The sequence below is a fragment of the Myzus persicae genome, unplaced genomic scaffold (genome assembly GCF_001856785.1).
Source record: "Myzus persicae strain clone G006 unplaced genomic scaffold, MPER_G0061.0, whole genome shotgun sequence".
NCBI classification, from domain to species: Eukaryota; Metazoa; Arthropoda; class Insecta; order Hemiptera; family Aphididae; genus Myzus; species Myzus persicae.
In genome coordinates, this window is record NW_019104190.1 from 18546 (window position 1) to 31943 (window position 13398).

The 13398-nt window shown below is 30.5% G+C and overlaps 3 protein-coding genes across 4 annotated transcripts; 1 reads left to right on the top strand and 2 right to left on the bottom strand.

Annotated features, from left to right (window-relative positions):
* The first annotated feature begins 23 nt into the window (after nt 1-23).
* Nucleotides 24-829, top strand: LOC111039789 (NADH dehydrogenase [ubiquinone] 1 alpha subcomplex subunit 8). The gene is made up of 2 exons (XM_022323421.1): nt 24-221; nt 317-829. The coding sequence occupies exons 1-2, from the start codon at nt 119-121 to the stop codon at nt 745-747; spliced, it is 534 nt and encodes a 177-aa protein (XP_022179113.1). The 5' UTR covers nt 24-118; the 3' UTR covers nt 748-829.
* A 190-nt stretch (nt 830-1019) lies between these two features.
* On the bottom strand, nt 1020-3139 carry LOC111039788 (putative GPI-anchor transamidase). Its single transcript, XM_022323420.1, has 7 exons — nt 3065-3139; nt 2874-2995; nt 2187-2322; nt 1913-2121; nt 1729-1846; nt 1532-1642; nt 1020-1211 (listed from the first exon to the last, which is right to left on the bottom strand). Exons 1-7 carry the CDS (start codon nt 3137-3139, stop codon nt 1050-1052), a joined length of 933 nt encoding a protein of 310 aa, XP_022179112.1. The 3' UTR covers nt 1020-1049.
* Nucleotides 3140-6188: 3049 nt separating this feature from the next.
* LOC111039794 (beta-hexosaminidase subunit beta-like) lies at nt 6189-10710 on the bottom strand. Of its 2 annotated transcripts, none has more exons than XM_022323428.1 (8): nt 10137-10710; nt 9817-9937; nt 9534-9649; nt 9249-9454; nt 8961-9073; nt 8630-8831; nt 7353-7572; nt 6189-6743 (listed from the first exon to the last, which is right to left on the bottom strand). In XM_022323428.1, the coding sequence occupies exons 1-8, from the start codon at nt 10326-10328 to the stop codon at nt 6399-6401; spliced, it is 1515 nt and encodes a 504-aa protein (XP_022179120.1). In that variant the 5' UTR covers nt 10329-10710; the 3' UTR covers nt 6189-6398. The 2 variants fall into 2 exon arrangements, with proteins under 2 accessions (XP_022179120.1, XP_022179119.1); XM_022323427.1 differs by having other exon boundaries at nt 9742-9937; nt 10137-10328.
* Between the last annotated feature and the right edge of the window lie 2688 nt (nt 10711-13398).

Consider the following 13398-nt stretch of genomic DNA (forward strand, 5'->3'; position numbering starts at 1 on the left):
GTCCGATCCCGTTCAAAGGTATTTGATAAGAACATGATATTATATTTTCCAATTTCTATTATTTTGAATAATTATATTAAATAATTTGTCCTAGCGTTGTTCGATTATATTCGGAAATATGGTTGTAACTAACGACCACGAGTTGCCGACTTACGAAGAATTGACAGTGGAAGAAGTGCCCATCAGCTCGCCGGGCCTCCGTGCCGCTGCTCATCATATTGGTAATTTTTTTATTACTATTGAAACTATACTTAATATGTCTACCATATTATTATTAGGAGTGGATAATTGTATTTTGTGTGTTCACTGTATTTAGGAAAATATTGCTTGGAAGTAAATGATGAGTTTATGATGTGCAAGCAAGAAACTAAAGATCCACGTAAATGCTTGAACGAGGGCAAGGCAGTCACTAGCTGTGCACTTGAATTCTTTAGAAAGCTGAAAGGCAATTGTTTTGATGAATTTCAAATTTATAGTAACTGTATCGACAAATCTAGTAGTCGCATGGACTTTGAACCATGTCGTAAGACACAAGCGGTGTATGACAAGTGTGTGTTTGAAAAAATGGGCATAGAGCGACCAGAGCACGGATTCTTTTGTAAAGCTCGTGTCTACACTGGAAATCGTCCTAAACCTCCCGTTGAGGAACCACAAGTGTTTGGTGATTTGCCAGTTGGTCTTAAAGACTTTAAAGAAGAAGAACGGCCACCCGCAAAATATGGACAACGTAATTGGTTTATCAAGTAATTTACCTGTATGTTTATAATTTACAGTTTAATATTATTACTTATTAGTGTTTGTAAAAAAAAAAACAGTTATTATTATGAGATCAGAAATTGTATATTCATTTAATTTTCTCGCTGTAGACAATTGAAAGTATAAATATTTTATATAAAAAAAAAAAATAAAGTATTTATAACATGATTTAGCAATATATAAAATGGTATGAAATAACCTGTTCACAAATATTGGACAAAACATTTGAAGTTATATACAAGTTAAATACAAGTAAAAATAATTTTACACATGACAATGTTTACAATTATTTTCTATAATGGTGTATTTGAAATATCTAAAAAGTCACATGTTAATTCGACTGGTCTAACGGATCCAAAAAAGTCAGTGATTGGAACTTTTGCGAGGTCTCTGTGAAATAAGTCAATTCTTACTCCCACTGTTGAAATACAATCTTGTTTAGGACAAACACCCAGCTGGAAAATAAAATTAACAATAATTATTACTTATTACTATGTCATAAAAATGTCAAGTATTATTGAGAGTGGATATGATCAATTTAAAAAATATGTAGGTAGGTATTATCTATTTAAATTAATTTGTAAATAATAGTATAAATCATTTACTACAAATCTTAGAAGATTACCTACTATTATTTATCAGACTCACTAAACAATAAAAAAATGCCTTTCAGTTTATACACAAGTCATTTGGTACCAGCTTGAAATAATGATTTATAAGCAGTAGCACAACTAAAAACTGTTATAAATATGCTTTGTACAAAATAAAAACTTACAAAACTCTTCATGCTAATACGACTCTTCAGTTTAACATTCTCTAAAAATTTCAATGCATAAAATGTGTAACGATCAATTATGTATACTCCAATCGCTGGATCTACATGATGCTGAAATATAAAATATTTTATTTTTTAAAATTCTTTCCGTAAAAATAAAATATAATACAGATGCATATCATGCATAAATCTCTTACCGAAAGAGAGTCTTCACCCACTAAACTACTAGCCATTGCAAGGATGTTAGGTGAGTAAAATTTTTCATACATCGATGAAGCTTGACAAGTATCAATCATAAAGAATATTTCATGGTATCTGAGAATAAATAACACTTTTTATAAAGATATTGAATGACAATGGACACAGCCGATTTTTAATTACCTTCTTTTCTGCCACATTTGTTCAAGAGCATCGGCTAACTCTTGGCTAGTAACTTCTTCAGAATCTTGAAACTTTAAAAATCCATCACCGCCATGGCCAGTAAGGTATATTAAGATGTTGCTACCTTCATCAGTAAGCAACTGTTTTGAACGAGGTGTATCAGGAGGTAACCGACCCGTTAATAAACGTACAAAGTTTTCAACTGTTACCTAAATATTCAAAAGTTTGTAATAAAAACAAATTAATAAGAATAAAAGTGAAAAAAAAAATTTACCTCATAGCCTCTAAAATCGACTTCAACATCGTCTCCATAAACATTGAGCTGTTGATCAGCATTATTGAATACAGTGGCAGGACTGGGATTGCGAGGGTTACAGGCCATGTCATCAGCAACCATTAATATTATCTGACTAAACGCATATTATTAGAACCAAAATCAAATACAGTAGAACCTCGATTATCCGAACTAATTGGGACCGCACCTAGTTCGGATACGCAAAAGTTCGGATATTGGAAATTTAAAAAAAAAATTTAGAATTACGTATGTATTAACTATTTACTATTTTTATAATTAAATATTTATTATTGTTATTAATATTTTATTAGAATTACATACATAAATTACATTATCAAAAACATTATCATACATTATAAGAAATAGGTACATAACATTTATTTTATTTACATATGTATGTATTATATTTTTTAGATAAGCCTGTTGCGTTTTGGTTATCTACTAATGATTGACGCACGTAAAATACATAACCTGTACTAATAATAATCCAAAAAGGCAAAAACGATAGTTTTCCGATCCGACCGGCCGGATACGAATTTTCATGTTCGGATAACAGAACGTTCGGATACGCTAATTATAGTTCGGATAATAGAGGGTTCGTATAACGGAGGTTCGGATAATCGAGGTTCTACTGTAATATGAATTTGTCATGAACACATTTCATACCTGTCCGGTATACCAAGCCGTTTGACACTTCTGTAAATGGACAAAACGTTTGCTACATGCCTGTAATTGAACCAAAATCTTGATGTGTCGACCAGAACTGCCCAATTATTCGAATGATTACCCTATAAAAAAATTTGGGTGTGACACTTCATACGTGATCGTTGATCTATTTTTTTATTTAGCGTGCTTACCTGACATAAATGTATGTTCAAGAAATTCGCACAGAAGAGTAGCGATAACACAAAATATGATTTCATATTGACCATGCAATTTAAAAAACAACCGAATTACGAATAAACAATTTGTTTACTTCGGTGGTTTGTAAAATCCTTATTCCTTATTTTGCCATTTTGCATGTTAAAAGTTAATAATTTCTTTTGTTATCTACACCGGTTATCTGATAACAGTTGCTTGTTTACAAATTAATGATCGAAGGCAAAATTCATCGACCAATCATAAACATTTCTAAATCGATCGTCTTTAATCAGTAGTCTCCCGCGCATTCTTGAATATCGTCATATCATATTTCTTTTTTGTATTAGTTCATTTATTCATTGTTGTTTATTCGGTTGAGTTGTGTAGAAGAGTGCTACAAAAAAACATATCTTTTTTCAAACTCCATATAGTACATATAAAATAAGCATAATGTTATTTTTAAATTTATTTTTTGAATTTTCAGTTTACATTGTGGGATTAAACCACTGTCTGAAATGTATGTACAAAATGTTTACCCAGTCTGCATTTTAGCTATTGGTTTTGGTTTGTTTTGTTTGTGTCAAGGTGGTATATATATAAATATTTACAGGCGCGGACTGGTAAAAAGGGCGCGGGATGCTACATAATTTAAAGGGCAAATAAAACAAATTTTAAATAATAGGTTATTTATAAAATATTTAAACATTTTCTTTTGTTTTAATAAAATATTGTAAATACGTTAAAAATGTAAATAGGTGCCAAATTACAACAGCAATGCAAGGTTAAGCAACGGCAAACTTAAGGGTCAGTAAATTGTGATTAATTTTTGCCCCCCCTCCCCAACCACCGCCCCATAACAATTAGAGCTAAGTTCCTCTTATAAAGATTGTGTTAATAATAAATTAAGAAAGTATATTTAATGTATATAAAAAGCTGCTCAAACTAATTTACCTATTTTCTTATTGGCTACCTACTTTAAATGTATTCTTTTTTCTTTATGATTGTTATAGTTATTACTTATTAGTTATTACATAAATAATAGATCTACATCTACCTACGATTTTATCAAAGAATTTTAACCTTCTCCTTAAAAATTCAGATTAATTTTAGGTGGGCACATTTATACCGATAGGGGCAAATATATTTTAGGGCAAGGGATGCTGTAGCATCCCAGCATCCCAGCCAGTCCGCGCCTGTATATAAATATACCCGGGTATTCTTCCTAAGTTTACGATTTTGTGTTGAAAAAATCGCGTAGGAACTAAACTGCAATTATACCGAAAATTATTAAGAAACATGAAAATAATGAAAATAGAACGTTGAAAGGTCAACATTTTCAGAAAAATAAACTCTACAAAATGGATATCTTTAATTGTTTTAAAAATAAAAAATTAATTTTTTAACAATTTTTGCCAAAAAAAAATGTAATTAAATTAAAAAATAAAATAAATATAGTCCTTGTCTCGGTGAGCGTAATAAAAAAACATATTTATGATATCAGGAGATATCGCAATGGGTAAATCCTTGGGGGACACTTGGTACTTATATATTTATATATTTCCACTTTCGTTTATAACATGGTTACACAGATACCTAAGTAGATATTAGATGACTTAATATTATTTTCTATACCTTATAGTACCTTATTAGTTATTACCAACAGCATTGTTATTTATTATTTAATATGTATTACAGTTATAAGTGCCCGAAGCCTCGAAATGAAACGCTTCGAGACATTTTGCCATTTTTGTGAAGTTTAAAGAGCTATATTTTTTCAATATTTATTTAATTATTGTTTTGAGTAGGTATGTGTAATGTGTACCTATACTAGGTACCTACACTATTTATATTGGAAAAAATGCATTGACATTCAACTTTGGTAAAGCCGGACATCCAAGTTCGATTTCTGGAAGCAGATTAAAAAAATATATATATATATATATGTGGTACTTTTGAGAGGTAATGATTGATTTTGTTTTTTTTTTTTGTGTAAAAATGTTTACATTATGATTTTCTATACATGATAAAATTATCAATCAATATTTTGACTCATGTTGGACTATTTATAGACATATTTTGATGATTGCAATTTTTTTTATTTTGCTATACAATTTTTAAAAAGTCAAAAAGTTAAAAAATTTAATACAATGTTCCTCTGTCACTATTACTTGATTTAAGGGACCTGTACGTGATCCGTTTTTTGGCTCAAAACCTTTAAAGCCTTACAGGAATAACTCTCACTCCACGAAGGGGATCCGATTTCAAAATTTTTTTTTTGAAAGATTAAAACTTCTTACATAGCAATTTGATTTTCAAAATTCTATTTTTAAGCCATACAATAAAATTTTGAACATGACCAATTTTTACAAGCTTTTGTTTTTTCTTATTATTTTTGTTTAACCATTTTTAAAATATTGAGTGGGTCGTGACTCGTGGGTGTACTTATATTTTATAGTGTTTATAATTTAATATTTTAATATTATTTATTTATTATATATAGGTATTATGTAAAAACATACAAATCCGATCTCTAATTATCATTTATCACATTACGGACACTCTTGGGACATTACCATGATTATTATAGAAACACTATTATGAACGTAAATGTTCGATATACTTAATATGACACTCTCGGGCAGGCCTCTTTAACAAAATAGGCTTACACTTGTACCTACCTATAATAGTAATATAATTAGCCATTGATTAAATATACATATATTTACAGCGTATGTCATTGAATAGGCTGACGACGATCTTTGCTCAGAATCATTTTTTGTATGCAATTATTTATCACAAACACAAATTTAACAAATACATACTACAATGACTATTACTCCTCAACAACGAGATATACTCGAAACCTATATAACTATACATCAGAATGCGGTTGCCAACTTTACTTCTAATTAAATTTTATCACAAATCTAGCAATAAAAGTGTGAGTGTAAGATCAATAATCATTGTCACGATGCTCAATTATATATTTCTATATGTACATATTATACTAGCAATGGAAATGGGTAAAAATTAACTCACCTTCATAATATTATTAACTTTTTTTGATATTTTTATTCGACTATACTGTCTATTACAAAGTGCTTTCACGAATTAACTCAATTTTTTACAAATCTGAATGGAGTAAAAATCCAACTACCTACCTTTTAAAATATAGTAATATATTTTGACCAATACATATGTTTTCCCCGTGTACATTAGTATAAATTACATATACTTTATATACATAGTATAAATTCTATGGTTTTCTCAAGTTATTTCATTATATTATATAATCCTATACCCAATAAATATCAATGATATACGGGTGTTCTAGTAATGACAATAGCTGGGTCCATTGGCAGGCTGAGCTGGTATTCCTCTCCGCCTCATCCTGCAAACGTGTTCCTCGATCCTGTACTTGGCTTCAGTCTCGTTGAGCCGATGAGACCAGAGCACTTCGGCCACTGCGCAGGTTCTGGGCCACGAGGTTGGCAATAAGTTCGCTTCGTCGGCGAACTCGCCCCACATACAGGCCTCACCGCCCAAAAACAAACGGTTATTTCCGGCCACAGCGGTCGGGTCACACCTGTAGAAGTTCGGCCAGTCCGTTCCGTATTTGATGTAGTTCATGTACCAGCAACTGGAAAACAGCACCGGATGTCCGCTTTTCATTATCTGCAATGGAAAATCCGGAAATGCTTTTATACAATTATAGATTTTCTGTATATAGGTACTCTCGAAAATGTACAAATAAATAATATCATTATCGCAATCGATACTGTGTAAACTATTCCGAATATAATTCCTACCTATATAGTATTGTAGTAGTACATTGATGATATTATGATGCTTGGATCATAACATGGCGTACGCAGTTCATTATTAGTGGAAGGGAGACCGAGAAGCGGCCGCCTGAGGGCTCTGGGCTCTGAGTTTTCTAACGGGTTATAGATGACTAGATGAGTAATGGCCAATGGGTGATAATTTGTATTAAATATATTATATAGTACACATAAAGTACCTATATCTATTTTAGTACCTAATAACTACATAAGAAGTTACAAATATTACAGTGGTCAAAAAATGTCTTTATCGGGTTATTGCCTATTGGTGCTGAAGGGTGAGTGAAATATTAGAGTAGATTCTGAACAATTTCAAGTTCCCCTATTGCGGCTATGATAGCGGATTCATCGACATCATGCTTGTCTGCTGATTTCAAACGAAACACTATAGATATTAACAACTTATTTGTATCATTCATATTATCTATATATAAATACTTGCCTCCGACACGATCGAATAATTGTAACCGCCCTTCCACACATGTACCACGACATTGGAATCTAGATTGATTTTCTCGTCAAATATTTCTTCCCACACGATGGGCAAGGCTTTTAAATTTCGCGTCATGTTGAATATGTGTGTGAAGTAGTAGTTTTTTAATTCGGTGACGTTCTTTATGTTATTGCGATGCATAAACGTTTGTATCCTTTTGTTCGTGGTCCTGCAGTCGACGAAAATCAATTAATTATATTTAATATTTACATCAAATGCTTGCATAAGTATAATTCAGCTCGAATTTTTTTTTTCGGGAAATGGTTGAAACCGATTAGATTTAAGTCCACCTGTATTGTATACTGCGGGGCTTATGAGTACTTTCATAAAAATATTAAAAGTTACGAATTATTTTAATGTTTCATGTATTTAGTTAAATATTGTTTTTCAAAAAAATAATAACCGTGATTACAATGGTTAATTAGTGATTTTTATTTGATAATTGGTGCATGAACGTTTAAAATAATATTACCAATCATTAATATATAGATGGCGGTTATAGACATACAATAATTGTTTAAATATTTTGTTTCATATGTACAAACGGATGTGATAGGTATATAGGTTAACGCCGTGTCATAATATTTATATTTGCATTACCACATTATGTGTGTCTGATAAATCCAACGATTTATATTCCTATCACGCTGTTCCGTCGCACTACGATGCGTCCGATGTGGAAAATACTCGTACAATAAGCTATTTCGTCGGACTCACCGGATTTATGTTGGAAAGTTCGGAAAACTAATTGTAAAATGAATGTTAAATTTAATATGAAATATACTTTGTGTTTATTTTCATACCTATTAGGTACTAAAATATTTTAAATACTATATTTGTTCGACTAGCTCGGTAATTCTGGGTAATACGACAACATTTTAGTTGTTGAATTTTTAATGTGGCAATACGGATATTAGTGGTAGAAGCAACAGGCATATTTTTTCACATGTTCAAGGATGTGCAATTCTACAATTTCTTTAGCACAGGCTCTGTTGTATACATACAACATACTAACTATACACTGCATACTAAAGACTACATAAACAGAGAACCTTCATTAGATTATAAAATACAAATATTTGGTAATTAAATATATATTATATTAATTTGAATAATCCCTCCACCATTAAACAAGAGTCTGACTTAAATGAGGGATTAGGTACGACTATAGGTAATAGCTGAAACATATTGTTTAATACACAAAATCAATAAAATATTGTCATTACCAACACGTTGTATTTACTTCGTCACCACCGAGGTGTAAATAATTGTCTAGGAATAATTCATTGACTTCGGCCAATAGCGTATTGATAAAATTGTAATTTTCCTCGATCGTGGGGTCGATAGGCCCAAAATGATTTGGGTCGGAATCCGAACACTGAGCTAATAGTCCCGGAATGCCACCGAGTCGCCAAGATAATGAATGTCCTATTTATAAATATCAACTGTTATTAACACGCGAAACCGTCTGTTCTGTGTTCTTATAATATACAAATATTGAAAAGTTCAATGCATTAGATTTTCTGTCTATTACTTGCTCTGTTTGCCTGTTCTTACCCGGGGTGTCGATTTCTGGGATAACACGAATGCCTCGAAGTCTTGCGTATTCGATCACGTATTTGACGTCGTTTTTCGTATAAATAGCTGATTTTCCAAAAGCACCTCTTTCACTGTACTTAATAATATAATGTTAGTATAAAAATGAGGTCCAAAAAGCCAATAACTGTAGCACCGACTGTCGTCGACATATTTTTTAACGGGTTTTTTTTATTTTTAATATGTATATTAGATTATAGGTGCAGAGTACACCTCAAATTATTGATTTTGTACGTTAAAATTTCAAACCTCAGATTTGGAAAAGCGCTGCTCTGATACGGGAAGCTGTTGTCGTCTACCATGTGCCAGTGGAACACGTTCATTTTCGAATACGACATGGCGTCTAATGTTTTCGTAATTGATTCTATTGGATAATAATGGCGAGACGTATCTAATAGAAATCCTCGATGCCTGAATTTCGGGTAGTCTACTATTGACGTACACCGAATAACAAACTGTGTATGATTACATTTTACAATTTATAGATTCTCCACATTTGCTTGAGTAAAGAAAAAAATCAGTTTAACATATTACCGTCGAACCATCGGTTTCCAAATAAACCAACTGAGAAAAAGTTTCTAAACCTCTAAGAATACCCCAAATAGACGATGCAAATAAATGTCCACCGGCATTACTTATTTCGATTTCATCTGTACAAAAAATTATACATGATAAACGAATAATTTTGTTCTTGTTCTTATTAAAATTAGAGAGATGTTAAGAAAATATAAAAGTACTTTACATCTTTCATCCATATTTAACGAAGGATATTTTTCACAGGGATTTGTCATCTGAACATTCAGCATTTTCAACTTACCGATGATAAATTTCGTAGATAAACTAATATGTTGCTTAAAAGTTTTCGTAGCTTTTAAAAATAGCATAGAATTATACCTTTTAAATGCATCTTGGAGGTCGTCACAACTATAACCCGTAATCTGAAGACAAAAATGTTCTCACTGATGATGTCAAATTTAGTATTATTCAATAGTCAATACAGTGTACATATACACGCATTTATTAAAATGCGTGCAGGATAATGCATTATAATATTTAAAATATAATTTTGATTATAAAATATTGGTTAAAAACTTCAAAATATTATACATATTCAGTTATTTATGTGATTGGTCTTACATTAAAATGAAAATTTTCTGGTTCAAATGTTAAGTATTCATCGTAGCTGCGTTGAAGCACTGGTTTCGGCCACACTTCGCCATTGGTCATTTTTACAAGTGGCCCCACATTTTGGTTGAACGATTGTGGTACAGAGAATAAAAGAATAGAACAAATAACAAATGCATTCACAAATAAATTATTATTATGCATTGTTTAATTGCAAATCACAATATAAGTATACGTGACACTGTGTCCTGTGACAGCACTCGCAGTAGATTGAATATTAGAATTTACACTTTAGAGTTTTGGGTATAGTATGTATGTAATAGTTATAATACTTATTACTTATGGTAAGTTAATATAATAAATGCTCACTGACCACTAAAGCTATATTGAGTCAATGCTCCACTTTTAAACTTGACAACAATAAACTAATAATATTTATATTTTTGTTACTATTATTTATTATTATTAACAGCTACCAGTCGTCTGACTAGTGACTATTACTACCTATCACGATTTTAGATGTACTCATAGATTACATAAAATGCAATACAATAGTTAGTGATAAACTGTTGTAGCCCACATGTAGTTCTATGATAAAAGGCTTTAAAAATGATTAACAAAGCGACTTTAATATAAAAAAACAGCTGTAAGAATTAACTACAATATTATAGCAATAATACAAGGTGGATAAATATATATTTATATATCCACCTTGCGATAATACTACAGAAATAATTTTATACTATTATAGAGCCATAGATAATAATATAAGAATGTCTGTGAAATGGATAGGCTATACAACCTTATCACAAGAGAATTAATTGGACAATTATTTGAGATTACAATACACATATAATAATAATAATAATAATAATAATAATAATGTTTATTTAAATAAATAAATAATTAAATAAAACCGGTCTAGGCCCAGTGGCACATAGTAGTTAAAAATTTAAAATCGCACTACTATAATATAATATAGTAAAATAATAATATTACTCGTATACAAATAACTTATACGAATAAACAAAAACAACAATAGAATAATGGTACCACACTGCAGTTGAATAATAACAACTTATTAATCATGCTGGCTTAAAGCACAATATGAAAATAAAATCTGAGTTAAAGGCAAAAAAAAAACGTTCTAATACTAAAATATTTAAATATTACCAAGATAAATTAGAACCTATTTAAGTATCATAATTTGAATATATAGTTTTAAAGCCAGTCGGCTAGCGTTGTACCAGTACTTATAATTAATAATAACTTAAATACAGTCAACACTAATTAGTGATTTGACTATCGCAAAAAATTATAAAAACTGATTTAAAAATTCTAATGTATCAAAATATATAACAAAATGTTAATTAAGGAGTAATGAGAGTTGACGGTATGAGGAGTTATTGTGAGGTTTTCAGTATTTATTTATTTATTAGTCTTGACTTAAAATATGGTTTCGTGTATTAAAATTATATTGTCTTAGAATTCCCAAAATTATGTTTCCATTTCACTTCCTTCCACATTGGACTTAATTTATTTTTTTCCAAAATATTTACTATATTTTTTAAGTAATATACAACCAGTCTTGTAAAGTATACATTTATTATACGTATTTCGAATATTATTAGAATATATTTCCTCCCCCCCCCCCTCTAATATATTTTGTCAGTTTTGGAATGGTAGGAAATTAACGTGAGCCCATCATACTTCATTCAAAGAGAAAAACTATTGTTGATAACAATATAACTTATGTATAATGTGCCCAATTTTTAATTTAAAAAAATTGTTTTGTCTCAATGTATATAGACTATTTTTTTAGATAAAAAAAGTATTTTTGAATGAATAAAAAAATACAAAAAAAATTATTCAAAATACGTGTTTGAACAATTTTTTCAAAAAATATTTAAAATAGTATTCGTATAAAAAAAGGAAGTCGAAAGCATATACTTGCAAACTCTACAAAATATACATAACATAACAGAACAAACGACCCTTTGTGAAAATGAGAGACCGCCTTTCTGCTGTCTTATACGTGAAAAACCGTTACCCACTGAGTTGCATGCAAGATGCCACTAGCCACTGTGCCAAGGTGGATTAACATAGCCTACCCGTTCTTATATTATCTATCCATACGGCATTATGGCTGTACCTATCACTGTAGCTGAATGTCACAGAATAAAATATAATCTATATAATAAGTGTACTAGGTACCGTATGTGTAATAGACCTTATCATAGACCTTATTAGTTATTTTAGAGTAATAAAACTTGAGTAGGTAATATTATAGGTTTACTAAAGTACCTATATACTTTGAGTATAAGGTCTAGTGTTCATTATGAATCATGATACTGACGTTTGGACTGGTTTTTAGCTCTACAGATTTTTTTTGCTAGTCGTCAAATATTATTATGTTACAAAATCACTTTATCAGTGGCCGATGGGTATAATATTGGCATAAAACAATTGACCTTATACCACTAGAATCTAGTGACTAGATAATCGTATAACAACATAGAATGATGTACAGATGATGTGAGATGTTGTTACGCCGCTCGTGTGCTCGTTACTATTTTGCGCGCATCATTTGTGTCTCCGATCTCTATATTATACCCAACCTGCTCAGCTGCTCTAGGAATACGAATAACTTACGAAATAATATGTGTTTCTAATAATCAGGGATATGAATTTAATGCACTATAACTATAACTATAAACAGTTTTCTGGCATATACCTAGTATGTAGCCACTTATTAATACTCGACTTGGTCGCTGTTCACTAAAATTAAATAACAACTAGCTAAATAGGTACCCGACTAAAAATAGAAAAATTTCATCGAAACTATAAAAGTAATAATTTAAACAAAAATATTAATATAAATTATAAACGTTAAGATAAAAAGCGGTAATGTGAAGAAACGTGCAGTAAATGTAATGTGCATTTATTTGTTTAACCCGTTATATATGTAAAAATATGCAAAATTAGATTTCGAAATTTGAATTATAAATAACACAAAACAAAGTTTGAAATTCGGTCTTTACATTTGCTTAAATTCGAAATATATATAACTTAAATGTTATTATCGAGCTTGATTAGGTATCTCTTTTCTTCCTGAGTCCCAGCCCTTGGGGTTGCGACAAAACATAAGCTCGGAACGAAGTATAATAATTAATAAAAGGTAGGTCGGAAGTATGCACGATTATGTAACTTGACATCTAAAAATCACGTTTATTTTGTAGCTAGCTTATTAGTTATTAGCTACTTCATACAATGA